The sequence below is a fragment of the Amphiura filiformis genome, chromosome 2 (assembly GCF_039555335.1).
Source record: "Amphiura filiformis chromosome 2, Afil_fr2py, whole genome shotgun sequence".
Taxonomy (NCBI): domain Eukaryota; kingdom Metazoa; phylum Echinodermata; class Ophiuroidea; order Amphilepidida; family Amphiuridae; genus Amphiura; species Amphiura filiformis.
In genome coordinates this window covers 19,867,775-19,895,369 of record NC_092629.1, presented here as the reverse complement: position 1 = coordinate 19,895,369, position 27,595 = coordinate 19,867,775, and the positions used below count along the sequence as shown (strand labels likewise).

The 27,595-nt window shown below is 37.9% G+C and overlaps 1 protein-coding gene across 1 annotated transcript in view; it reads left to right on the top strand.

Moving 5' to 3' along the window:
- LOC140145965 (extracellular matrix organizing protein FRAS1-like) overlaps nt 1-27,595 on the top strand; it is a 141,387-nt gene that overhangs the window by 57,314 nt on the left and 56,478 nt on the right. Inside the window, exons 7-9 of the mRNA XM_072167702.1 lie at nt 13,830-13,937; nt 15,321-15,545; nt 18,803-18,910. Of these exons, the coding sequence (XP_072023803.1) occupies nt 13,830-13,937; nt 15,321-15,545; nt 18,803-18,910 (441 nt within the window). The remainder of the gene's footprint in view (nt 1-13,829; nt 13,938-15,320; nt 15,546-18,802; nt 18,911-27,595) is intronic.

Genomic DNA, 27,595 nt, shown 5'->3' with positions numbered 1-27,595 from the left:
AGTAGCTCAATCGGTTAGCGCGTCGGACTCACGTTCGACTATATAATACTATAGTTTTGAGCTGGAAAACTTTGGTACGTGTTCGAGTCCCTATGTGGTCCATTCCGTTCCATCTATTTTATTTTTCTCTCACTTTTTTCTTTTTTCTTGTTCGTTTCTTTCTTTCTGACTGCAGCGATTGATTGTTTTTGCCCGTTTTTTTTCATTATATAATTCAGGAATTTTTAGGCTATACTAGTCTAATAGTCGCGGCCTATGAATATATTTTTACAAATTAGATTAACAAAATATTGGTTGTTGGTTTTGTTACTGTTGTTGTAGTTATTGTTGTAGGCCTATATATTGCATAATCAGGGTATAAATAGGCATATAGGCCTATTATAGCCTATAGAAGCATTGATTTATTTCACGACAGATATCATCCAGGATAATTTTAAAAATTGAAAATTTAGAAAATCCAAAGGAAAATTGCCGAAAACGGCTGCCCACAATCACCCCCCATAGGATGACTCACGAGCCGCGGTTTGTCCGTGGCCCAAGTTCAGATTGATACACTATTGTACGCGTGAGTTCATTCTTTTCTGCGTGGCTGTTTCCATTATTAACTTACGCCCCTCTGGAACCAAGCCTTGAAAATCAATTGTATTTAACCTTAAAGTATGCCCAGCTTAGAAATAACACACAACTAGCTTGTTTTTTTATTTTATTATTGCTTACTAATAATTTAATATGCACGGGATGAAATCTTGTGCGTATAGGCCCGTATCCTTTGTTTAAAATACAAAATTAATGGACTCAGTCGTAAAAACACCAAATAAACCGATGGCGCTGTGCAGCTTTGGCTGTTGATGCCAGCGAGGGAAAACAGGCGCTTGGTGTATTTTCATGGTTTCGTTTTGCGGATTGGGAGATGTTAATAATTTTGGTAATAAAGTTTGGCTATATAGAACAAAAACTGTCACTAAAAATAGAAATAACTACAGGCTTAGTCAAGGTTGGAGGAAATTAGGCATATGCCTTAATATTATACAAATATTGACTGCTATGAGGGGCATGGTTAAGATTATAGGCCCAAGGTGATCTCAAACCATGCTATGACCCGAGGCGCAGCCGAGAGTCATAGCATGGTTTTGAGATCACCGCGGGCCTATAATCTTAACCATGTCCCGAATAACGCAGTCAATATTTGTTTTATATACCGAATGGATGCGTGGATGTTGCGATTGCGCAATTTGATCGGGACGCACGTGACCGGTCCATAGTTCATTTCCATGGACCGGCCCATAGTTCATTTTGAGGGCATAGTTAATTCAATGACTGCACATTCAACCAATCAGATGACAGGAATTTATATTTGAGGTATATAAACTTCAATATACTTGGTATGTACGTATTAGGCCTATATTTGTCTTTTATTCACTGATTGGTGAATGATATATTGCGTTGCAATGTAGCAAAACTTTCTTTATAATATGGCCCCATTCGTGCCATAATATGACCCCATTTTATCCCCTCTTTACACCTATCGACAGGTCTGATTTCTCTAATGAGGCACAGTGTCTTCGACCCTATATCTTCATGGCAGGAATCGCCATGGTAGGTTAAATCCACAGCCACGATTAGCCATTTGGTTCAAACCTTTAAAGCTCTTTTTAAACTAATAATTAGTCGAGGGACATAACTAAGGCTACTCACAATAGCCGGGTAATCAATCTTGGTTGTGCGTGATTAAGCTTGTATACCCCATTGAGGTCAATGGTCATCGATTTTTATACTGCCTACAGTGAGTGCAGCTGTACTACACGCTGCACGCTGTAGTCCATAACAGGACCAACGCAATATAAAATGGTCAAATTTTGAGTTCAAAGCGCACGGCCAATTTTCAAAGCGCATTCTAGCGACTATCATATCTGTTCAACACGTATTTCCAAGTTTATGAGACCAAATCTGGTTTCTTGAGAAAATCATGACGGGAGATATTCATCATTTTCTAACCCGGTATCAGAAGATTTTCGTCTGATATCAAAATCGTGCATAGCAATTCACGTGTATCGATCCCGTGTATTCATTTTAGTGTCCCTTCTGCACCAAATAATTATTAGCCAGGCGGTGTCGGTGTGTGAGGTGTCATCGGGTTTGCAACAGATAATAATACCAAATCTAAACACCATGGAATTCACCACATCACGACCAAGCTCACATTGGGCGCCCATTCCCTTTTTAAATGAATTTTTATTATAGTTTTAGATTACATGCTTGTAGCACCAAAAATAGTGCCATCAGTCAGAAGTTATACCTATTATATCTTGTTTGCAAGATTTTTAACTTAATTATTTTGGTATATAAGCCTACATGATAATTTTTAATGTTTGATGATTCATTGATACTACTTCATAAAGTAGGCCAATGTTAACTGTAAAGTATGCTAAATACAAGATAATTGGCCTATGTTAGCTTAACAATAATATGGCACACGCCCCGTATAACTTAGTAATTTAGGCATAGGCCTACATGTTCTGAAAATCAATTTTACTGTCTTAACCATGTCGACTAGACTTGGTCAAGTCTAAAGCAAATATATACGATGTCACAGAGCACACCGCTCTTCGCCATACATACATTCTCCCAGCCACATTTCCCTAACATAATAATTATGAAATTAAAAAAAAAAAGGAAATTTATTTCGGCAGAGGCGCCGGCGGGGCTCGAACCCACGCTGCACTAAGCCGCTATCATGTAGGCAGTATCGATATATCACCAGCGCCTTAGACTGCTCGGCCACAAGGACTTGTTGGTGTCATCGTGAAAATTTAAACATATAATCGCAAAGTCATTACTTCAACATACCACGTGACAAGCAAAGACAGAAAACGTACCATATTTTGGAATTTTATTTGTTTAAAAACATTAATGTGTATTAATAGCGCTCAATTGTTGATAACTGCGTGTTCTATATACAGAAATCCGACAATAAATGAACCTATACATGCACAATAGTTTTTTCATACATTATATCGATTTTGACTCACCACCAAAACAATTAATGCCCTATGGTAACTATTTGCGGCCTAACTTTGCACATTTTTCATGCATTATTAACCATATGCACACTTAAAACTACGGGGTCAAAAAATGACCCAAACGGGGTCATTTTTGACCCCAGCATAGTTATCAACTAAACACCATACCACTAACGGGGTCATTTTGACCCCATTGGTCGGGGTCATTGCAATGACTACGTATTTGGGTCAAATAGTAACCCCATTGGGGTCAAAATATTACCACATTTCGGGGTCAAATGAAATGACCCCTTCAAAAGGGTTGCCTTATTGGGTTACTTAATGACCTCATTTCGGGGTCAAATGAAATGACCCATTTGAAAGGGTTGTTTTATAGGGTTACTCAATAACCACATTTAGGGGTTGTTTGGATTTTTTAGTAGGCATATGGTCATGCTGGTCCCACCAGGACATAAGTGTGTTTCTGCACAGATAAAGCATTACATAAACAGCAAACTGCAAAATGCGTCTGTGTATCACACTCACACACAGTCCGTCATCGCCTATGACAGTTCACGTATTATAAGCTTACATGATATAGGCCTAAGCTTATAACAACTGCAGCCAAGACACCAGCCACGACAGCATGAAATTGAATGAATCTGCGTGCATAGACAAGGGTCTATGCATCCTTGCAGTCTCACTTTTCAACTAACTTTTCATATTCCATCATGCAGACAAGCACACACGACAATCCGCTGAGCTGCACAATCAGAACAAATATGGCGCTGATCTGACCATGTGAGCCGATGCACACCGTGTGTGCAAATAGTTCCGAAATGCAAGTCATTATAAAGTTGACAAATTGGGTAACTTCGGTCAAAAAATTAGTTTTATTTATTAATCAACAAACATTAATTGCAGCTCATGTTTAAACTCATTTATGATTGAGATTTTCAAAGCGGAAGATTGAAACTGATATCAATGCGCGACGGTATCGGCAAAATGACCACTAAGTTTTTGACCACGTTCGTCGTGGCTAAAATGACCTCGTGAATGTGGTCAAATTAAAACAGTACAACCCCCTTGAAGGGTCAAAACAACCCCAAACGTGGTCAATTCAAAATGACCACGGAAAATATAACCCCGTAGTTTTTAGTGTGTGGGTGGGGGAGGGGTCACTGGCAGTTTACTAAATGAAACGGTTTATACTTAAAGGAGTATTTCGTGATCCTAGCATCCTCTTTTTATGACATTTTTCAGTCCATATCCACGATAAAAGCATATTCCCAAAATTTCAGTTAATTCCGATATGCATGATTATGTGTATTACACTGCTCCATAGACAATGTGTTGTAATTTCGTTCTGGTGCACCAGAACGAAATTCAAATTTCACGATATCTTTGCTAAACGAATTAATCTGCAAGAAATATTTTGTACATAAACATTATGTAGCCAGAGGTTTCCAGTGATATAAAAATCTCAACATTTTTTGAGAAAAGTGGGGGGATGAGGCTGTGGATCACGAAATGCCCTTTTAAATAAATGATAAGCTATTGTGGCGGGGCCGGAGACTGGTACGGGCTACTGGTTTAGTATTATCACCACCACGGGCTCGTTGGTGTGGCAGAACACACCGTGTGGACTAGTAGGCTATAGGGCATTGCCTCTAATTCCTAAGTTCCGTGGTCCACACTTAGGGAGGAAGTTATACTTTGCCAGCATATAGGTGACCCCTCAGCACAACTGAGCCCGGAAGTCGCCAATCATCATTTTTGAGATATTCAACCAAAATATTTTGCTTGAAATTAGCTTTAAAATGATGTATATCATGTCTACAGTACTTGACAATTTGCAATCGTACATGCTCTCTATGCTTCTATAAACATCTCTCTCTGGTTTCTGAATATTGTTTACATTATCAGGATTGCTGTCATCACCCTGCTACCCTTTATGAAACTAATTTTAACTAAAAACTGATGGAAGTAACAAATTTAGCTTCCCCTAGAAACTTATGGATAAGAGTATGAGTATGAGTATGGGTATGGGTTTGAGAAATAAAAAAATATTATTAATCATGATGAACACATTCAGTTGAAATCGAAATTATTGTAAGTGTTCAATAAGTAGTCATAAAAAGCTACCTTAAAGGTTCGTCTAATGGCGCACATGATGAGTTTCTTTGCCTTGGGTAAATTTCATGTACAAATAGAGAGCCCCCTCCTCTCAAAATCCAAAAAAGAATTAAGGGTGTGTACATTTATTTGCTGTGGAGATTTTTTACGGGAGGGCACTTTTAGATTGTGCCTAAAATTCCAGTTAGTTCAAGGCAGCTTATAGTGCCATAAGGCAAATCTTTACAGTATATTACTCGCAATAAAAGTACAGTAGAATATAGCGCACGTATCTCTGCATAATCATATGAGAGCTCACTTTTTCTATTGAAATCTGATTTGGTATCTACCGGTTTATTCCGGGGGAGGGGCACTCAACTGTAGAAGTGACGGTAGGCCTATGTGCCTGTCATTAGGCCCACTCTTTTGAAGTCGACTATACCCGATGACCCCCCCCCCTTTTTTTTTTAAAGTCATACCAGATGACACCTTTTTTCAGGTGCGGCTATACCTAATGACCCATTCGGGTAATTTGGAACAAGAAATAGAATTTTGCTATTTTTTTTCCTATTTTACTCTACCGCTTTTTTGAAATTTTATACCCAATGACCCCCTTTTCACAAAATATTATACCCAAATGACCCCTTTTCATTTTGTTTGTACCCAATGAATTAACCACCACCCCCTTTATAAAATAATGTTTGTACCGATAGGCCCTATTTCGTGACACATACCTGTCACTTCTAAAGTTGAGTGTCTACCACCCCCCCCCTCCCGGGTTTATTGACCGGGAAAACAGAGGGAGTATTGCCACTGAAATGGATCACATGTGGAAAATAATTGTGCACAAATTTATGTATATCGAGGTCTTCAGTGCAATTTTGGCCATCTGCATTTTTGGTGATATTGTGGGTTTTGGTACCAAAATAATGCTGAGAACACTGGGAATATTCTGGACACAAAGGGCTATCTGCATTGAAATTTCAAAATCAGACTTCAAAGAGCAAAAGTGCTATTTTGTTATGTGCAACAACTTAGGGAAGGCTATCTGAAAACCTTCCATAGAGTTTGTGTATGCAATACAGGGGGTCTGGTGTTTAGAGCAACAAATGGCTATCAGTATGTTTTTTGCCCATATCTCGAAATGCGCAAATTGTAGATAATAGACCCAATAAGTTATATACCCCCTAATCCTTACCCTAACTTTAACCCTAAACTTTACCCTAACGCCCTAACCCTAACCTACACTGCATACATTCTGGTGTTTTAAAAGGTAACAGTGGGTTGGAGTTAATAGAGGACCGCACCCAGGGGTGTTTTTTTAACACTTGTGGTGTTATTGTTTCCTTCAGATTGATAGGTAAATAAACATTTTGAAACATGTGTATTAAAAGACAATTTGTTCATCCATCCAAATGTTAATCCGACTAGTCGTGCTTTTAGGCAGGCTGTTGTCTAACATTCGTTACACTTATTAAAAGCACTATAAAAGGTGAAGGCAAACCCAAATTTCACAATTATACCATTGCACAAATCACAGACAGGTAAATTTGTTATACAACGATACATAACAAATTCCTTTCCTATGGTATGATATTTAACATTAGATTTTACAATTAAAATTGTTTATAATTTATATTTATAATGTATCACTTAAAAGTGAAGGATAAGTCATTCAAATTGTCATTTGAGATTTTTAAAATGCAAAATTGAGCAAAAAACAAAGAAAACAGCAGAATTGACCAAGGGGAAGCCCCATTCAAATACATGTAGCTAATTTATACACTGTCAGATTACAAATTCATGTAAAATGCCTAATTATGTCCAAGTTAAATAAAATACACGGCTTTCGGCTAAACCACTGGCAGGTTATGTTAACACATCTGTGACAATGACAAAGCCCGGTGACAAAGGTACCAAAATCTGAATTTTTATGATTTTTACCATCGTCCGGATGAGTAAATCACTGAATGGGCCTTTAATAACTGTTTTGAAAAGAAATAGGAAATTAAAACTGATTCATTTTAAAATTTATGTTATAAATCTGATTGACTTTTGTGCATCTGTTTTGACTGAATCATTCTTGTCTACACTCTGTTTTAACGCGCATGATTTGAAGAATAGGGGTTTATAACGTGAGATGTTATTTAAAAGATGCCGGGTTCAGGGTAATATGGTGATGTCAGCAGTCCTGAATGCAAAATATTTACAGAAACCATTGTAAGATATGTTCTCCGAACATAAAAAACATGTAGTATTGCAAAATATACTATTATTTCTTGAAAAGTGGCCATTTTGATGAAAAAACATCAACTGCGCGGTACTTTTTCATCTACATGAAGTAACCGTTATTTTGGTTGTTAAAATATTGATTTGCAAAGAAAATATGATGGCAAACATATCTCAGCAGTTTCATTCCATTTCAATGTCAAATAGTGCCATTTCAAGGGGGATGCACCAAGTATACGTTATCTTTATGCAATTCTTTGTTTTCACCCTATATCTTCGTAAGGAGCAACTTTTTGCGTGGGGCAACAACTTGCAATGTTGAGTACACAACTTCCTCCCTAAGTGTGGACCACGGAACTTAAAAAGTAGAGACATTTTCCACCCTTGCCCTACAGTCTATAGTAGATTTGACACAAACCTTAGATATTAAAGCACGTTTCACACATGTATTTTTTCTATTGCAATTGGTAGCTTTATATGCTCCTTTTCTCATAACAATCTCTTAACAATCAATAATATCGCAACACCAACGATATAATACTAGAATGTAATCGAGAACAATAAATAATCCCGGAATACCAATGAAGAATAATAACGGAATACCGAAAAATACCGAAACCTCTGTGGAAATAAAACACAGAGAAAAATATAAATAGTACTGTGACGGGACCGAGCGGCTAGGTACTTAGCAAGTGGTTTTATTGGTGGGTTTGCCGGAGCTAGAATCCGGCTACGCACTGGAGGAGTCTGTGATGGACCTCAAAGAAAACTGCAGTGATACTCTGTTTTTATACCCGCATGCAATAGCATGCAGGGTATCTTCCCATCCTGTGGTTTCTTATACCCGCATGCGAAGCATGGACGGGTATATTGTTATCCTGTGGTTATATATGTATATTCTCCTTATGCTCTTTATCTATGCCTGTGCAACAGGGCATAGATATTCTGCTTATGCTCTTTAGTCTTCTCCTTCTTCTCCTTCTCCTTCTTCTTCTCCTTTTCCTGACCATTTATATTGACAGGGCTATCTCCAAAACTACAAGGGCCCTGGGGCTCATATTTGGTACAAAGATTGACCATACCCCGTAGGTGTGCCTCAACAAGATCAATAATACTGAGTTTTTGTCATAAATCAAACAATTTATGATGTCAAAAGATCCTATCCAAACTCGACCAAGATTTCACTTTGGTTCAAATAAATTAACAAAAAAATAATACTGCTTTTGTTTATCAAATGGAATGACTCATGTCTGAATACAAAAATATCAAATATGGAAATAAATAAAAACTATGTACTATTAACAACTCTGATAGACCTTGCAAAACCTGAGTTTGTTAGGGAGTGTTCAGAAATACTTTGGTGGGGGGGGGCTGGTAAAAAGGGATGGGGGCAAAAAAAGTTTTGGACCTTAAAAGAGGGGGGACCAAAAAGTTTTAGGTGGTAGGAAAGGGGGCCAAAAAAGTTTTCCTGTTCAAAACCCAAAATTTTCGCGCGCTTCACACGCATTGAGACCCTCTATATCACTTTTAACATGGGCAAGTTTGGATTTTCAGTGCTTTTGTTTGAAAAAATGATGGCACTTAGTGTACACATATCTTTTAATTAATATAACATTAAAGATGATCAGCAACATCTGGGTTGGTCTAAGAAATACTGGCACTTTTTATCATAGAATTTTATATCTCTTCAAAGTAGGCTACAAATATGATTATGTACCAATCTGATCAAAATACAATTAAATCAAGAAAATATTGCAAATAAATTGGATTTCTTTGCACGTAAACTGCACACTTCAGTTTACTATTTCTCATTGCAAAATTATTTTGTACACATAGGCCCATGGGTAGATTTACCATCGGGCAGAGTGGGCACAGGCCCAGGTACCACGGTCTTTGGGGCCAAAACTGATACCTGTGTACATTTGCGTGACCAAATTAATCTCATATTTCACCATTTTAGCTTTTTGCATAAATTAGTTCCAATTTTAACAATATTTGACCATTCAAGCTTCAATATGGCCAAATTATTTGTGCGGTTCGCGTGCATTTGTACTATCATAATAGCCACGGATCCCAATTATGGTGATGTGCCTATGAACCTCCAAATAAAAATTGTAATAAACACCCTGATTTGAGACAAAATAAAATGAAAATTTCCTTAGCTTGTGCTTGTATTTCATGCGCAATTGTCCCACCGGGAATGTTTCAAACATTTGCCTCCCTCAATGAAATGTGACCCAGATACCACACCACTGGAAACAACACTATTAAGTATGTGTGTTATACGATAATGGGGGGGGTTGTCTGTCAAAAGACAAAAGAGGGGGGGGTCAAAAAGTTTAGCAGTCCATCGAGGGGGGTCAAAAAGTTTTCGAGCGAAAAATTTGAGGAAGACCAGCCCCCCTACCAAAGTATTAATGAACACTCCCTTATGTCCCTGAATACAATTGCAAAGCCTCTAAAAGTGTGTTTGTGTATAAACACACAAAAGTGTTTTAGACGTTTAAATACAACTTTATGTACAAAACATCTTAGCATGAGCGGAGTTCCCAATCATCCCAAAAAAATATTAATGAAGAAACAAATCCAATGAAAGACAACCCAATTTCACATGATCACCTCCCTATTAATTTAACAGCAAAATCATTCATTCCCTCCCGTACATAGTCAACGCTAAATATGCAGAATAAATTTATAATTGAACTCCAATCATACTAAGATACTAGACTAAGAATAAAATCTCATGAACCACTTCGAATAAACACCAAAGCCTGGTACATGTAAATTTCATCTGACTAAGGCACAATATTTTAAAGTCTAAACATGAGATGAAATCAACTAAGTAAAAATCACAAAGGCCGAAAAGTTAACAAATATTTCATTTCATCATCAAAAATCCACAAGTTGTTTTTATAAAAACACACTTTGAGATAAATAGAATTCCAGCTGTGCAATCAATACAATGTATGCTTTTGGCAATTTAGGCTGAAAGAGCAAAGGAATTGACATGCATGACTCATGGCTTATGTCAACACACACAGATCTGTTGCGTCACAGCAAAACTTCCATCACACAGCAAAATACAAGAAAAAGTATAACTTAAACACTTAATTCGTATAAGTGCTGGAATTGCACCAAACTTCTCTGAAACTATCATAGATTGGCATGGTAGCCATGGATTTTAATGACAAAATGAAAAAGAAGCAATTTTGGAAGTTTTTTAAAAATCATCATCTCAATGGCAATGAAATTGTGCACTAAGACCATACACTGAAACTACTGCACTCATGCTTTTGGGCAAAAGTTTTATAACATGGCCTAATTTTGGAGATCTATAATATTACAATACAAAATTTAAAAGACTTTCAGTATTATCCAAGGGCACACAAATATATATAAAATCTTCTTTCCAGCACACAGCTCCAAGTTCAACTTCACACACAGTTTAAGTTCCTCACAAAGTTCAAGTTCCTCACACAGTTCTAAATCTTAATTATTGCTGGGACGGTGCACTGGGTATAGGGCCTAATTTGCATAATTGGGGGCAGTATATTAATTGGGGTGTTTCTAATAATTGGTAGACAGTGGTTTTATTTTATGAATTATAGAGATACCTTTCAATATCCCATTACACTATGGTTATGATGGGTCAATGAACTATTCTGGGTATGTTATTTGCAAATCACAAGCCAATAAAGGATTTTTTATACTGTGAAAGTGCTATGTAATTAGCTCATTTTTATCGAAAATAGCGAACTTTAAGTAAAACTTCGTTATAGGGTAAAGAGCCCAATTTTTTCTGTTGGTTGATCATCTCCATTCATGGTTATTCTCATCCAACCCCTGACTTTAATCAGCAAACCTCTTCTTGAGAGTTATTGAATTTAAAGTTATACAACTTTTTGTAATGAAACAAAATGCAAAAAAAGAGGGATTTTGCACTTTGCATTGCATATTACACAATATTCTAGGTGGGTAAGAAAACTGGCAACACTATTTTTGTAACATCTAATACATAGGTATTTATCAGCAGCAATTTAGGTCTTTTTTTTCGTACTGCAAAATTGAAAATGTTCGTACTGTGGCAATCTTCAAAGAAGTTTCGTTTATACTTAAAGCCATATTATAACATTTCTTTAAAAATAGATTAGTATTTATTTTCCATAAAATGTTAGCTTTTACTGTCAGATTTGTCCCCTTTTAATTTTGAGCCGAACAAGTTAGGCAAAGCAAAGAAAATTGGAATGTACTACTAGCGCCAATGCATGTTACTCCGGCGGTTGTAATACAGTATGATCCTCTGGCGTGTGTGTGTGTCCCGCATGCCGTGTACGTAGGGGTGTGTTATGATCAACACATACGCGTTCGACTAATATTTCTATCGTAATAATAAAACGACGGTTCCAGCGGTTTATTCAAAATCACGGATTTTGACAAAACTACAGCACCTAAAGTCTTGATTTTTGCAGAGAATCTTTGTTTACTAAAGTACATTACAATTGTGTAAAAACCTGAATTTAAAATTTTATTGAGGCCGTTCTTCTCAGCAAATGTTAGAATATGGCTTTAAGAACGGTGTGTCACATGTTGGTCAAACTTTTTCGGATATACCATAATTTTTTTGAATACTTGTTTTTAACAACATTTGAGCAAGTTTAAAATTTGACCCCTAATTTTGTGAACATATTGAATATGTCTTGGGACCATCTAGGGAACCTAAAAAAGGTTTTTATAAAGTAGAAGGATAGAAGGAGGGGTCATTAATCCCTATTTTTATAATGAATTTCCTTAGGCCTGTTAGGGTGTCCATTTTTATGATAGTCTACCTGGACCTATGAATCGCTTTTGCACATTGTGAGTTTGTATTGTTTGGCTTTCATTTTGAATTTTAAATTTTAATTCGTGTTAAAAGGTAACGTTTTACCTAGAAGAACCGCTTATTTCTACGCTTTACCGAGAGGAAACTCTCTGGTAAGGTGTGGGTTACAAACTCGTCGGATATTTTTCATTTCATATGAGGGATCCTTCACTGGTGGTATACATATTTTAGGTGTGATGTACCCAGTATAATTGTGTATCATGAAATAGGGGAAGTTACCTTTCTAATCATGCAATAGTTTGTTTATTATGACATCTAAGGGAAAACCCAGATATAGATGAATGCAATAACAACATCATTAATCAAGACTATTTATGTCAAGGGGAAAATCCCCTGATATCAGAATGTTGCAATAATGCACGCGCACAATGGTCAGTGGTACTGTCTATTATTAGAACATTTGGGAAAATCCCAGAAGGTTTGCTATAAAACATCATGCTGGCAATAATTCTAGGCAGACCTGTATCGATGTGATTGTTATGTGAATGGATGTAGCTATAGCTCTCAAATTGAGAGTATTTAATGTTAACCAGTTAAAATCAGGATACTCAGGGAGTATTACTGAGTGTGGTCATGGAAATCATGAGTTTCCTACAGTGCTATTTAAAACAGCCTCTGAGCGATGAAGATGGATAGATGTTTTCACCGACATGCTGAAATTATGGTTATTATTTCGGAGCTACGAAAATTGACTAAAGTAAGACATAGGGTCTACTGCAGATTGTGTCGGACTTCATGGAAAAGGTTACAATTATTATCATCTGGATACAGATCTGACAGGCTGCAATAGTCTTTATAATTGAGACAGTTTATAGTGTTGATTTGGGCTAGCTAGCTAATATGCTTACAATCCAATTCCTTCAAAGAAAGGAAATTGCAAACCAGAAATATTTTATGTAGTCAAAGTACTACTATTTGACAGTGTTGTCGGAGAAGATCTAGAATATGTCAAAGAACGTACTTCTTCCAAGAAAGGAATATATATTCTTCTGTCGACTTGCTGAAGTCTGGTGTTTTGATTCAACGCAACTGTCAATATAAGTGGGGACAACTGCATCGCAGTCCTGCTTCCTGAAGATACTGTGTGAAAGGTGGAAATAGCACCATTTTTGGAGAAAACAGCGCAAGGAGTTAAGTTTGGAGAAAGCAGCGCAAGGAGTTAAGTTTGGAGAAAGCAGCGCAAGGAAATAACGGTTTGGAGAAAGCAACGCCATTTTTGTGTGAGGATTTCATACGCAAGGATATTTATAAACGCAAGTGTACACTGGACTTCGCTGATTTTCGCAGGACAAGTGATTAAGGATTTATTACATCAGTCGTCCAGAACATTGCAAGAACTCTTTATGATCACCAAGAAGAAGAAGAATGCTGGCTAAGTACTAAATAGTTAAAGAGTGATTATATTTGATTATTGTGTATGTACACTTGTTGTCATATAACTTGCTTTCAATTAAAGACTTAGATTTGGTTAGCTTAATCAAACAGTGTATTTGTGTTGTGCATTCGTGTGAATGTGGGTAAAAGGTGATTATGGCATTGAGTCGACTAGTCAAGTACGACTCGTAACATAGGTATTATATAAATGTTGCTATTATTTTAATTTATAGAAAGCGAGTTCTGCCTTAACAGCACATTTTATCCTGTCATGGAGTCGAGTTCTGCTGTGAAGATATGGATCTGCAGGAAAATGGACGTGAGCCAGGAAGGAAGTGTTGGTATGTAGGCCTTTGCGCAGACAAAGTTTTACGTATGCGACTGAAGTATAATATCCCTTTTAAAGATATTCTCCGTTTACTTTTACATCGGTATTTGAGTGCACTAAACAAAACAGGAAAATCAAACATTTATTAAAACTAAATTACAGCATCGTCTAGACATTTCAAATATGGATCCACTCAGACGAAGCTTGCGTATTTGTACCCGGGGGCTCAATTTAATATATAAAATAGATTAAGGGAACTGCATGGAATGAGCGTTTTGAGCGTTTCGAGAGCATTTTTTATGGGACATGAGAGCACATCAGATCTATCGAATTGCATTCTGAATACGAAGAATGTCTTTCTGATATCAAATAATTTTCATTTTATGAAATTCACGATATAATACAAATTTTATGACAAATTATTAAAATTTGATATTTTTCACATTTTGGAGATATAACAGTCCTCGAAGTAAATTTTATAAATTTAATGATATAGTCTTAAAGTGTATGTAGCTGGGAGGAAAAGCCGATGATCAATTGAAAATTTTGACCTTTCATATTGAAGATATGGATTTTTTCCCCAAAAGACCTAATTTTTTTGGTGTTTTGGGGAAAAAATCCATATCTTCAATACGAAAGGTCAAAATTTTCAATTGATCGTCGGCTTTTCATCCCACCTACATAGACTTTAGGTAGAAATCATCAGATTTATAAAGTTTACTTCGAGTACTGTTAAATATCAAAAATATCAATTTTTAATGATTTGCCATAACATGTGTATTACATTGCGAATTTCAAAAAATCAAAATTATTTGATATCAGAAGGCCATTCTTCGTATTCAGAATGCAATGCGATATGTCTGATGTGCTCTAATGTCCCAGATTAAATACTGTCCAAACGTTCATACCCCTTCCCTTAAGGTATAGGGCTGATACTTTCACAGTAATGGATATTCGGTGAGAGCAAAATATACAAAATATAGGGTCATTGAATGAGAGATGGATGTTTTGGACCTAAATTGGGGGGGTAGAATCTGACATTAAAAAAAAAAAAGATGAGAACCCAAAGAAGCCTCGAATATTGAATTTTTCTGGATCAAAATGGTTTCAAGTGGCTTCGTTATTTCAAAATAAGTAAGAAAATCAGCGATAAAATGAATTTGCTGTTCTAATTGCAAAAATAAGGGTATCTGGGTGACAGATATAATGGAATATATAAGGGGTCTTTGGGTGACAGAGCATGTGTTCGACAAAGAATGGGGTCATTGGGTGACAGCGGTGTCTTAACAGCCCTACATATGCGTCACCTCCAAAGCGGGAGTGCCCCCCTCCTGGGCGTATTATATATAATCATTTTAAAGACAACGATAATTAATTTGACATTCCCCCTCCCCAGTTCTAATGACATCAAATGTAGATGCTATAGCCCCTAGTGATTACATCGTCATCAATCAGCGTGTCAGCTTCGCACCTGATGAGATCTGTACAACTCGAGAAATAACAATTGTCAATGACGAGCGGCTGGAACCAACAGAGTGTTTCCAAGTATCGCTTTCTCAGCCAATAGGCGGCGTGATATGTGCACAAAGCAGTGCAACTGTTAACATCATAGATGACGACTGTAAGTTGTTCTTTTTATGTTTACTTTTCCAATCATCATTCTATAGACTTATTGTAATATGTTTAGGTGCAAAAGGTGAATTGCTAATGCATTCCGCGACTTCAGCACAATGTTACCACCTCATGTTGGCTAAAAAACATTTGTATTTTTCAATAATGTTGAGTTCCTTGTATATTTACCAAATGTTACTCGCAATGGGAAAGAAAAAGAGCAAGGTACGCCAAGTTGATGTGTGGCACCAAGTAAAATACGGAGTAGACAATATGCAGGGGGGGGGGAGACAAAAACAGCAAATGTAGGCATTAGGGACGCACCATTAGATTCTCAGGGGGGCATTGGAGTTTGGGTCAGGCAGAATTTTTTTTTCGCCGCCGAAGGCTGCGGATTTTTTTCGCCTCCGAAGGCAGCGATTTTTTTTCGCCGCCTTCGGCGAAGTATCTATTTTTTAATTTTAATGTATGATCCTTTATACAAAGTTGAGTGGGGAATTTTTTTTTACTAATCAGTGAGGCAAAAAAATTTGTTTTTTCGTCTCACTAGTGGGCGAAGTTTTTTTTCGTCTCACTAGTGGGGGAAGTTTTTTTTTCCAAAAAGCTCCCCCCACCCCCCCCTTTGAAATCTAATTGTGCGCCCCTTAGAAGTATAGGCAAAGTTCGATAGCCAAAAATTACCAGTTCCAAGGCCAACAGAAGTGCGAAACCTGCAAAAATAACAGTGAACTAGCTTATTGTGGTCTAAATGAAGAACCTTGCTTTTTTTCTTTCCTGTTGTTCATATGCAAGGTATCCTTAGGCCTCTTGTATCCTTAATGTGTTGTGTGTCATCGTCCGTTGGATTCACCATTACCCACTTCAACTCGCAATAATTATGACATGAATTATTTCGTTTGTACCATACCCCTGTGGTTTTACTGCCAAGTGTTTCACACTGTCTAGAGTGGAGTCAAAACCCATGTCCCACTCCAGACACAACAAGTCACATGGGAGATCACTTGTCCCACCCTTTAGTATAAACTTTAACAAGAATTGTCTTTCAAAAAGACAAAGTTCACGGATCAGGTGTACAGGCTGTATCAAAATGATTAGTACATATCAGTTTCCAGTGATTATGGACATGACTGCCACATCAAACTGCATCATATTATAATCCATATAATTAGTTGATTAATGTCATAAACAGTCACAAAAGATTTATGGTCTGGTCATTTTATCATTTTAGGGGGATCTAATAATGCATTAATTTGAAAGAATCGGTAAAAACTGCTGGGAACCAATCTTTTGGCACAGCTTGTATAGTAATTTGGTCTAATGTTCATGCAAAAGGAGCCAGTGGTTTCATCCTTAAAACAAATACACCATCATATCCAATTACCATGATTGCACCATGCAGATAGATAAGGCCTTGTGTCACTATCACTATCTTGATCTTGGTAAGATGCCTACTCATACACTGCAGCAGAACATGGGATATATTGGTTGTAGGATTCAAACCGTGTGAAACCACGTGCACTTATTATTCTGGTTAGTTAGAACACATTTATAAAGGGAATTTGTACAGTTCATATCACGAACTACTTACTACCAATTATCTCCATGTGAAACGTCGCTAATTATGTCTATGAACTGAGATTATAATCTGATCTACTGGACTTACGTTTTGATGAGTGGCAATATTTCACATCCTATCTCGGATGCATCATCAGGCCCACTGATGTTATCGCGGGAAAAGTTCGTTGACCTGTGATGCGGATGTTGTGACACAGGTCAAGATGAGCCAAACCTCTGAGGGATCTTCTTGATCGCTGAACAATAGGCCACTGTCAAGTTGTGTCGTAGGCCGCCTCCCTTGTTGAGTGAAGGCTCCTACCGTTTTACATAAATCGCTTCCTTGACACCTCTCTCAAACCATCTACTTTCGCGATCTATTATCTTGACGTCTTTATTGTCAAACGAGTGATTAGTGCTGTCTAAGTGCGAGTACACTGCCGGGTCTCCGCAACCAGTGCTAGCCCTCCTATGTTGGTACATGCGCTTCGCTAGAGTTTGTTTTGTCTCCCCTATGTACAGGTCGTCGCATCCACTGTCATTACACTGAATTGCATACACAATGTTGCTCTGTTTGTCCCTTGGTTGTTTGTCCTTAGGGTGGACCAGCGATTGCCGCAAGGTGTTCTGAGGTTTGAATGACACTGGGATTCCTTGATCGCGGAAAACTCTGCGAAGTCCAGTCCAGAAACGTATGGTATAGTAACGTTCTTACCACGCTTACTTTCACCGTCAGCTTGTGTCACATGTGAGGTGGGCACTTTATCAGTTGATTTGGTTTGAGAGAGTGCTTTATAAAATGTCCAATCGCGATAGCCGCAAAAGTTCAAGGCCTTACGAAGATGTTCTCGTTCCTTATCCTTTGCGTCCTCGCTTGACGGAATCGTGTCCGCTCTATGAAATAGAGTCCGTATTACTCCCAACTTGTGTATCAGAGGATGATGGGAATCGAATAACAAATACTGATCTGTGTGTGTGTCCTTTCTATACACAGATGTTGCTAAGCCGCCATCACTTTTCACAGTAACTGAACAGTCCAAAAAGGCGAGTTTGCCTTCCTTTAGTTCTTCCTGTGTGAACTTGATATGCTCGTGACACCATTTATGTGATCGAAGAAAGGGGCTAATTGATCATTGCGTATCTTAACCCAAGTGTCGTCGACATATCGAAACCAGTGCGTAGAGGGGGTGCCAGTATACGACGTAAGTGCCAACCATTCAAACTGTTCCATAAACAGGTTTACAACAATCGGTGATACCGGGGAACCCATCGCGTATCCATGGCGTTGTCTGTAAAATTTGCCATCGTAGACAAAATAGGTGGTGTTGAGACAAAGTTCCAACAGTTCACACACTTGATCTGGACTCAGTTTTGTGCGCTCATTCAAGGTGTTATCCTTCCGTAAAAATTCACGAACACAGTCTATTGCTTCTTTAGGTGGTACACATGTGAATAACGCTGACACATCATAAGAGGTTATAGTCTCATTATCGTCCAATCGTATATCGCGAACTTTGTTGACAAAATCCTGTGAGTTAACTATATGATGTTGCGATTTCCCAACTTGATGCATCCGAGATAGGATGTGAAATATTGCCACTCATCAAAACGTAAGTCCAGTAGATCAGATTATAATCTCAGTTCATAGTTGTTATTACCTGGATGAATGATAATCTTCACAATCGTATTGTCGCTAATTATGAACACTTTCAGATTGTTTCACCCTCGAAAGCCGGTATTATAGTGTTCCAGAATCTGATGAGCCGTTTATCCTTGGCATTTTGAAAATGGGCTATTTAGGAGATCCGTCGACCATTGTTTGTAAGTGCCCGTTTTTCTTTCTTTGCACAGCCGCTATCAGCGCTGTGCATTCTTTTTACCGCGTTCTTCTTCTTCTTCTTCTTGCACAGCCGCTATCAGCGCTGTGCATTCTTTTTACCGCGTTCTTCTTCTTCTTTCTTCTTCTTTCTTCTTCTTTCTTCTTCTTTCTTCTTCTGTCAACATCATGTTAATCAGCCATCGTAGCCACATGCTTTCAGCCATGTTGATCAAAGTTGGTCACTAGGACCATTGAGTGGTGCCACAACTGTCACATGATCATTTCTGGTCAAAGGTTATTCACTTCCGGTCAGTGGCCAAAAACGTGATTTTCACTAAAAATGCTTCTTCTTCCACATTTTACATAGCACCGTGACGTCACTTGCACACATGCATCGTCTATTACCAGTGCTTAAAAGTCCTTCGCAGAATTGGGATCAAAGGTCATTAAGGGGTCACTTCCGGTAAAAGTATGAAAAAATTGTAAAAAATATTCAAAAAATCACTGTCTTTACAAATTACATAGCAGAGATTCGCCATTAGCACATATGCATCGCTACTAGCCAGGGTCTTTAGGATGCCTACAGTTTTGGGGTCAAAGGTCATTAAGGGGTTACTTCCGGTCAAAACCCAAAATTATCAAAAATGTTTAAAATTTTTGTATTTCAAAATGTAAACAGACCAGAGTAATATAACCATCATACATGAATTAGTGTTACCTGATGTATGCATGGTATTTTTATTTTGGGGTCAAAGGTCATTTAGGGGTCACTTTCTGTTTTTTGCTAAATAACTTTAAGAATTTTTATCTCGACAACTAAACAAAGTAGAATTTTTTAATTAAAATTGGAACAATGCACTTTGTCGGTGTACATGAGGTTTTTATTTCATTGAGGTCAAAGGTCATTAAGGGGTCAAAAGGTCAATCATAAATTTAAAAAAAAATCAAAATCCATGTATAAGTTCCGATTAAGCTGAAATTCACCAGGAATATTCCTTATGACATCCTAAGCACTGTGTAATATTTTTGCGGGGTCAAAGTTAATTAAGGGATCACTTCCGGTTCTCACAGATTCATTTGTCACTGCTGGCTGTGCATGCTCGCGGTCGCAGGCGAACGCAATCAGATCTCGTTCTTCTTCTGTCAACATCATGTTAATCAGCCATCGTAGCCACATGCTTTCAGCCATGTTGATCAAAGCTGGTTACTAGGACTATTGAGTGGTGCCACAACTGTCACATGATCATTTCTGGTCAAAGGTTATTCACTTCCGGTCAGTGGCCAAAAACGTGATTTTCACTAAAAATGCTTCTTCTTCCACATTTTACATAGCACCGTGACGTCACTTGCACACATGCATTGCCTATTACCAGTGTCTAAAAGTCTTTCACAGAATTGGGATCAAAGGTCATTAAGGGGTCACTTCCGGTAAAAGTATGAAAAATTTGTAAAAAATATTCAAAAAATCACTGTCTTTACAAATTACATAGCAGAGATTCGCCACTAGCACATATGCATCGCTACTAGCCAGGGTCTTTGGGATGCCTACAGTTTTGGGGTCAAAGGTCATTAAGGGGTTACTTCCGGTCAAAAACCAAAATTATCAAAAAATTTTAAATTTTTTTTATTTCAAAATGTAAACAGACCAGAGTAATATAATCATCATACCTGAATCAGTGTTACCTGATGTATGCATAGTATTTTTATTTTGGGGGTCAAAGGTCATTAAGGGGTCACTTCCTGTTTTTAGCTAAATATTTTTAAGAATTTTTATCTCAACAACTAAACATAGTAGAATTTTTTAATTAATATTGGAACAATGCATTTTGTCGGTGTATATAAGGTTTTTTTTCCATTGAGGTCAAAAGTCATTAAGGGGGTCAAAAGGTCAATCATAAATTTTTTTTAAAAACAAATCCATGTATAAGTTCCGATTAAGCTGAAATTCGCCAGGAATATTCCTTATGACATCCTAAGCACTATGTAATATTTTTGCGGGGTCAAAGGTAATTAAGGGATCACTTCCGGTTCTCACAGATTCGGGGTCATAACTCATTTGTCACTGCTGGCTGTGCATCCTCGCGGTCGCAATCAGATCTCGTTCGTACTTTCTTTACACAGCCGTGACGTTTAGTCACGGCTGTGTCTTCCCTTACAGGTTCTTTCTGCCGACCACTACATTTGCTCTAGCACTCACATGCTTACACCGATTTGGACCTAACTTGGTCACAATCATCATTGACCATGCCCCTACATGTCACATGAAATTTGTGGGGTCAAAGGTCACGCTGGGGTCATAGGGGTCAAAAACGTGATTTCAACTAAAAATGCTTCTTCTCCTACAGATTACGTATGACGGTGAACCCACTTGCACACATGCATTACTATTACCCAGTGTCTATGGGGTCCTCACAGATTTGGGGTCAAAAGGTCATTAAGGGGTCACTTCCGGTATAAAACGAAAAACCTTCAAAATTTTTATTTGCTAAGAAAAACATAGGACAGTAACGGTATGTTTACACATAAATTGTAATTACCCTGTGTATATGTGGTATTTTTTATTTAGGGTCAAAGGTCATTAAGGGCCACTTCCGGTACAAAACGAAATACCTTTAAATGCTTCTTCTCCCACAAATTACGTCGGACAGTAACACCACTTGCATACATGCATTGTTATTATCCAGTGTCTATGGGGTCCTCACAGATTTGGGGTCAAAGGTCATTAAGGGGTCACTTCCGGTATAAAACGAAAAACCGTCAAAAATGTGTATTTGCTAAGAAAAACATAGGACAGTAACGGTATGTTCACACATGAATTGTGGGTACCCAATTCATATGTGGTATTTTTTATTTGGGGTCAAATGTCATTAAGGGGTCACTTCCGGTCTGAGACGAAAAACCTTCAAAATGCCCCTTCTGTCACAAGTAACATAGCAAAGTGGTGCCACATGCACCCATGCATTGACATTAGCCAATGTCTATGGCCGTTTCATATATTTTGGGGTCAAAGGTCATTAGGGGTAACAACACGGCTGTGTTCGTGGGTTAGACCACAGCTTAGTCTAGTTCTTTCTATCTTTCATTTTTCTTTTCTCTTTCTTTGTTTCTTACCTAGCCGGGACACCGGCTAGGTCTTGTGATGCTATCGGATCTTTCTTCTTTCTTCTTCTTGCACAGCCGCCATCGGCGCTGTGCATTGTTTTTACCGCGTTCTTCTTTCTGGTTGCACAGCCGCCATCGGCGCTGTGCATTGTTTTTACCGCGTTCTTTCTTACCTAGCCGGGACACCGGCTAGGTCTTGTAATGCTATCGGATCTTTCTTCTGCTTCTTTCTGCTTCTTTCTTCTGGCAACAAATTTCAAAATGCTTCTTCTCTTACATGTTATATCCTACAATGACGTCACTTGCACATATGCATCGGCTATATCCAGTGTCTATAGGATATTCACAAATTTGGGGTCAAAGGTCATTAAGGGGTCATTTCGGTATAAAACCAAATATCTTCAAAATGCTTCTTCTCCTACATGTTACATCATATAATGACGTCACTTGCACATATGCATCGGCTATATCCAGTGCCTATAAATTATTCACAGAATTTGGGTCAAAGGTCATTAAGGGGATCATTTCCGGTCTGAAAGCTAAAAATATTCAAAAAATCACTGTCTTTACAAATTACATTGCAGAGTGTTGTCATTAGCACACATGCATTGCTACTAACTAGGGTCTTTGGGGTGTCTACAGTTTTGGGGTCAAAGGTCATTAAGGGGTCGCTTCCGGTAAAAAACCAAAAATCATGAAATATGTTCATTTTTTTATATCTCAAAACGTAACCAGACCAGAGTGACATAAATTTCATATATGTATTAGTGATACCCGATGTATGCACGGTATTTTCATTTTGTTGGTCAAAGGTCATTTAGACGTCATTTCCGGTTTTAAGCTAAATAACTTCAATTTTTTTTTTCTTCATACCGAGGCCTAGTAGATTTTTTTTCTTTAAACTGTCACAATGCATTTTCTCGGTGTATATAAGGTTTTTTATATTTTGGGGTCAAAGGTCATTAAGGAGGTCAAAACGTCAAATTTGCAAAAAAAATGTTTAAAATTACGGAAAAGTAGCTGTATCTCAGCCTATGGAAGACGGATAAAGCCCCTACATGCTACAGTGATGCACCATTAATGGTGTGAGATGTCCATAATAGCCGGTCAAAGATCAACCTTTAAGTTAAGACTGGCATTTCCGGCCCCGGCTCGGTCCAGATCTGTAACCAGATCTAGTTCTTTCTTTCTTTCTTCTGTCAACATCATAATCAGCCATCGTAGCCACATGCTTTGAGGCATGTTGACCATACTTGGTCAGTAGAACCGTTTGGTGGTGCCACAGATGTCACATGATCAACTTCCGGTCAAATGTCATCCACTTCCGGTCAATGGCCAAAACTTGGATTTTCACTAAAAATGCTACTCCTCCCACATATTACATAGCACCGTGACGTCACTTACACACATGCATCATCTATAGCCAGTGTCTAAAAGTTATACCACAAAATTGGAATCAAAAGGTCATTAAGGGTCACTTCCGGTAAAAGTCTGACAAATTTGTAAAAATATTCAAAAAATCACTGTCTTTACAAATTACATAGCAGAGAGTCGCCATTAGCACACATGCATCGCTACTAGCCAGGGTCTTTAGGATGCCTACAGTTTTGGGGTCAAAGGTCATTAAGGGGTTACTTCCGGTCAAAAACCAAAATTATCAAAAATGTTTTAAAAATTTTATCTCAAAATGTAAACAGACCAGAGTAATATAATCATCATACATGAATTAGTGTTACCTGATGTATGCATGGTATTTTTATTTTGGGGGTCAAAGGTCATTAAGGGGTCACTTCCTGTTTTTAGCTAAATAACTTCAAGAATTTTATCTCGACAACTAAACATAGTAGAATTTTTTAATTAAAATTGGAACAATGCATTTTGTCGGTGTACATATAGGTTTTTTTTTCATTGAGGTCAAAGGTCATTAAGGGGGTCAAAAAGTCAATCATAAATTTTTAAAAAAAATCAAAATCCATGTATAAGTTCCGATTAAGCTGAAATTCACCAGGAATATTCCTTATGACATCCTAAGCACTATGTAATATTTTTGCGGGGTCAAAGGTAATTAAGGGATCACTTCCGGTTCTCACAGATTCGGGGTCATAACTTATTTGTCACTGCTGGCTGTGCATACTCGCGGTCGCAGGCGAACGCAATCAGATCTCGTTGCACAGCCGCCATCGGCGCTGTGCATTCTTTTTTCCGCGTTCTTGCACATCCGCCATCGGCGATGTGCATTCTTTTTACCGCGTTCTTCTTCTTCTTTCTTTCTTCTGTCAACACTATGATCAGCCATCGTAGCCACATGCTTTCAGGCATGTTGACCATACTTGGTCAGTATAACCGTTTGGTGGTGCCACAGATGTCACATGATCAACTTCCGGTCAAATGTCATCCACTTCCGGTCAATGGCCAAAACTTGGAAATGCTTCTTCTTCCACATATTACATAGCACCGTGACGTCACTTACATACATGCATCATCTATAGCCAGTGTCTAAAAGTTATACCACAAAATTGGAATCAAAGGTCATTAAGGGGACACTTCCGGTAAAAGTCTGAAAAATGTGTAAAAAATATTCAAAAAAATCACTGTCTTTACAAATTACATAGCAGAGAGTCGCCATTAGCACACATGCATCGCTACTATTTAGGGTCTTTAGGATGCCTACAGTTTTGGGGTCAAAGGTCATTAAGGGATTACTTCCGGTCAAAAACCAAAATTATCAAAAATGTTTTAAAATTTTTTATCTCAAAATGTAAACAGACCAGAGTACTATAATCATCATACATGAATTAGTGTTATCTGATGTATGCATGGTATTTTTATTTTGGGGGTCAAAGGTCATTAAGGGGTCACTTCCTGTTTTTAGCTAAATAACTTTAAGAATTTTTATCTCAACAACTTAACATGGTAGAATTTTTTAATTAAAATTGGAACAAATCATTTTGTCGATGTACATTAGATTTTTTTTTCATTGAGGTCAAAGGTCATTAAGGGGGTCAAAAGGTCAATCATAAATTTAAAAAAAAATGAAAATCCATGTATAAGTTCCGATTAAGCTGAAATTCACCAGGAATATTCCTTATGACATCCTAAGCACTATGTAATATTTTTGCGGGGTCAAAGGTAATTAAGGGATCACTTCCGGTTCTCACAGATTCATTTGTCACTGCTGGCTGTGCATCCTCGCGGTCGCAGGCGAACGCAATCAGATCTCGTTCTTCTTCTTGTACAGCCGCCATCGGCGCTGTGCATTGTTTTTACCGCGTTCTTCTTTCTTTGCACAGCCGCCATCGGCGCTGTGCTTTCTTTTTACCGCGTTCTTACACAGCCGTGACGTTAGTCACGGCTGTGTCTTTTTTCTTACAGGTTCTTTCTTCTGTCTTTCTTCTTTCTTTCTTCTTCTTTCTGCCGACCACTACATTTGCTCTAGCACTTACATGCTTGCACCGATTTTGACCTAACTTGGTCACAACCATCATTGACCATGCCCCTACATGTCACATGAAACTCGTGGGGTCAAAGTTCAAACAGGGGTCATAGGGGTCAAAAATGTGATTTCAACTTAAAATGCTTCTTCTCTCACAGATTACGTAGGAGAGTGACACCACTTGCACACATGCATTGTTATTAGCCAGTGTCTATGGGGTCCTCACAGATTTGGGGTCAAAGGTCATTAAGGGGTCACTTCCGGTATAAAACGAAAAACCTTCAAAAATTTTTTATTTGCTAAGAAAAACATAGGACAGTAACGGTATGTTCACAAATAAATTGCAGTTACTCTGTGCATTTGTGGTATTTTTTCATTTAGGGTCAAAGGTCATTAAGGGGCTACTTCCGGTATAAAACGAAATTCCTTTAAAATGCTTCTTCTTCCACAAATTACGTATGACAGTGACGCCACTTGCACACATGCATTGTTATTACCCAGTGTCTATGGGGTCCTCACAAATTTGGAATCAAAGGTCATTAAGGGGTCACTTCCGGTATAAAACGAAAAACCTTCAAAATTTTTTATTTGCTAAGAAAAACATTGGAGGGTGATGGTATATTCACACGTGAATTGTGTTTACATATTGTACATGTGGTATTTTTTCATTTTTTGGGGTCAAAGGTCATTAAGGGGTCACTTCTGGTCTGAGATGAAAAACCTTCAAAATGCCCCTTTCTGCCACAAATAACATAGCAAAGTGGTGCCACTTGCACCCATACATTGACATTAGCCAATGTCTATGGACGTTTTATATATTTTGAGGTCAAAGGTTATTAAGGCGTCAAAACACGGCTGTGTTCGTGGTCTTAGACCACAGCTAAGTCTAGTTCTTTCTTTCTTCTTCTTCTGTCAACATCATAATCAGCCATCGTAGCCACATGCTTTCAGGCATGTTGACCATACTTGGTCAGTAGAACCGTTTGGTGGTGCCACAGATGTCACATGATCAACTTCCGGTCAAATGTCATCCACTTCCGGTCAATGGCCAACACTTGGATTTTCACTAAAAATGCTACTCCTCCCACATATTACATAGCACCGTGACGTCACTTACACACATGCATCATCTATAGCCAGTGTCTAAAAGTTCCTCACAGAATTGGGATCAAAGGTCATTAAGGGGTCACTTCCGGTAAAAGTCTGAAAAATTTGTAAAAAATATTCAAAAAACCACTGTCTTTACAAATTACATAGCAGAGAGTCCCCATTAGCACACATGGATCGCTAATAGCTAGGGTCTTTAGGATGCCTACAGTTTTGGGGTCAAAGGTCATTAAGGGGTTACTTCCGGTCAAAAATCAAAATTATCAAAAAAGTTTAAAATTTTTTTATCTCAAAAGGTAAACAGACCAGAGTAATATAATCATCATACATGAATCAGTGTTACCTGATGTATGCATGGTATTTTTATTTTGGGGGTCAAAGGTCATTAAGGGGTCACTTCCTGTTTTTAGCTAAATAACTTCAAGAATTTTTATCTCAACAACTAAACATGGTAGAATTTTTTAATTAAAATTGTAACAATACATTTTGTCGGTGTACATAAGGTTTTTTTTTCATTGAGGTCAAAGGTCATTAAGGGGGTCAAAAGGTCAATTATAAATTTAAATAAAATCAAAATCCATGTATAAGTTCTGACTAAGCTGAAATTCACCAGGAATATTCCTTATGACATCCTAAGCACTATGTAATATTTTTGCGGGGTCAAAGGTAATTAAGGGATCACTTCCGGTTCTCACAGATTCATTTGTCACTGCTGGCTGTGCATCCTCGCGGTCGCAGGCGAACGCAATCAGATCTCGTTCTTTCTTTCTTCTGTCAACATCATGATAATCAGCCAGCGTAGCCACATGCTTTCAGGCATGTTGACCATACTTGGTCAGTATAACCGTTTGGTGGTGCCACAGATGTCACATGATCAACTTCCGGTCAAATGTCACCCACTTCCGGACAATGGCCAAAACTTGGATTTTCACTAAAAATGCTACTTTTCCCACATATTACATAGCACCGTGACGTCACTTACACACATGCATCATCTAAATTCAGTGTCTAAAAGTTGTTCACAGAATTGGGATCAAAGGTCAAT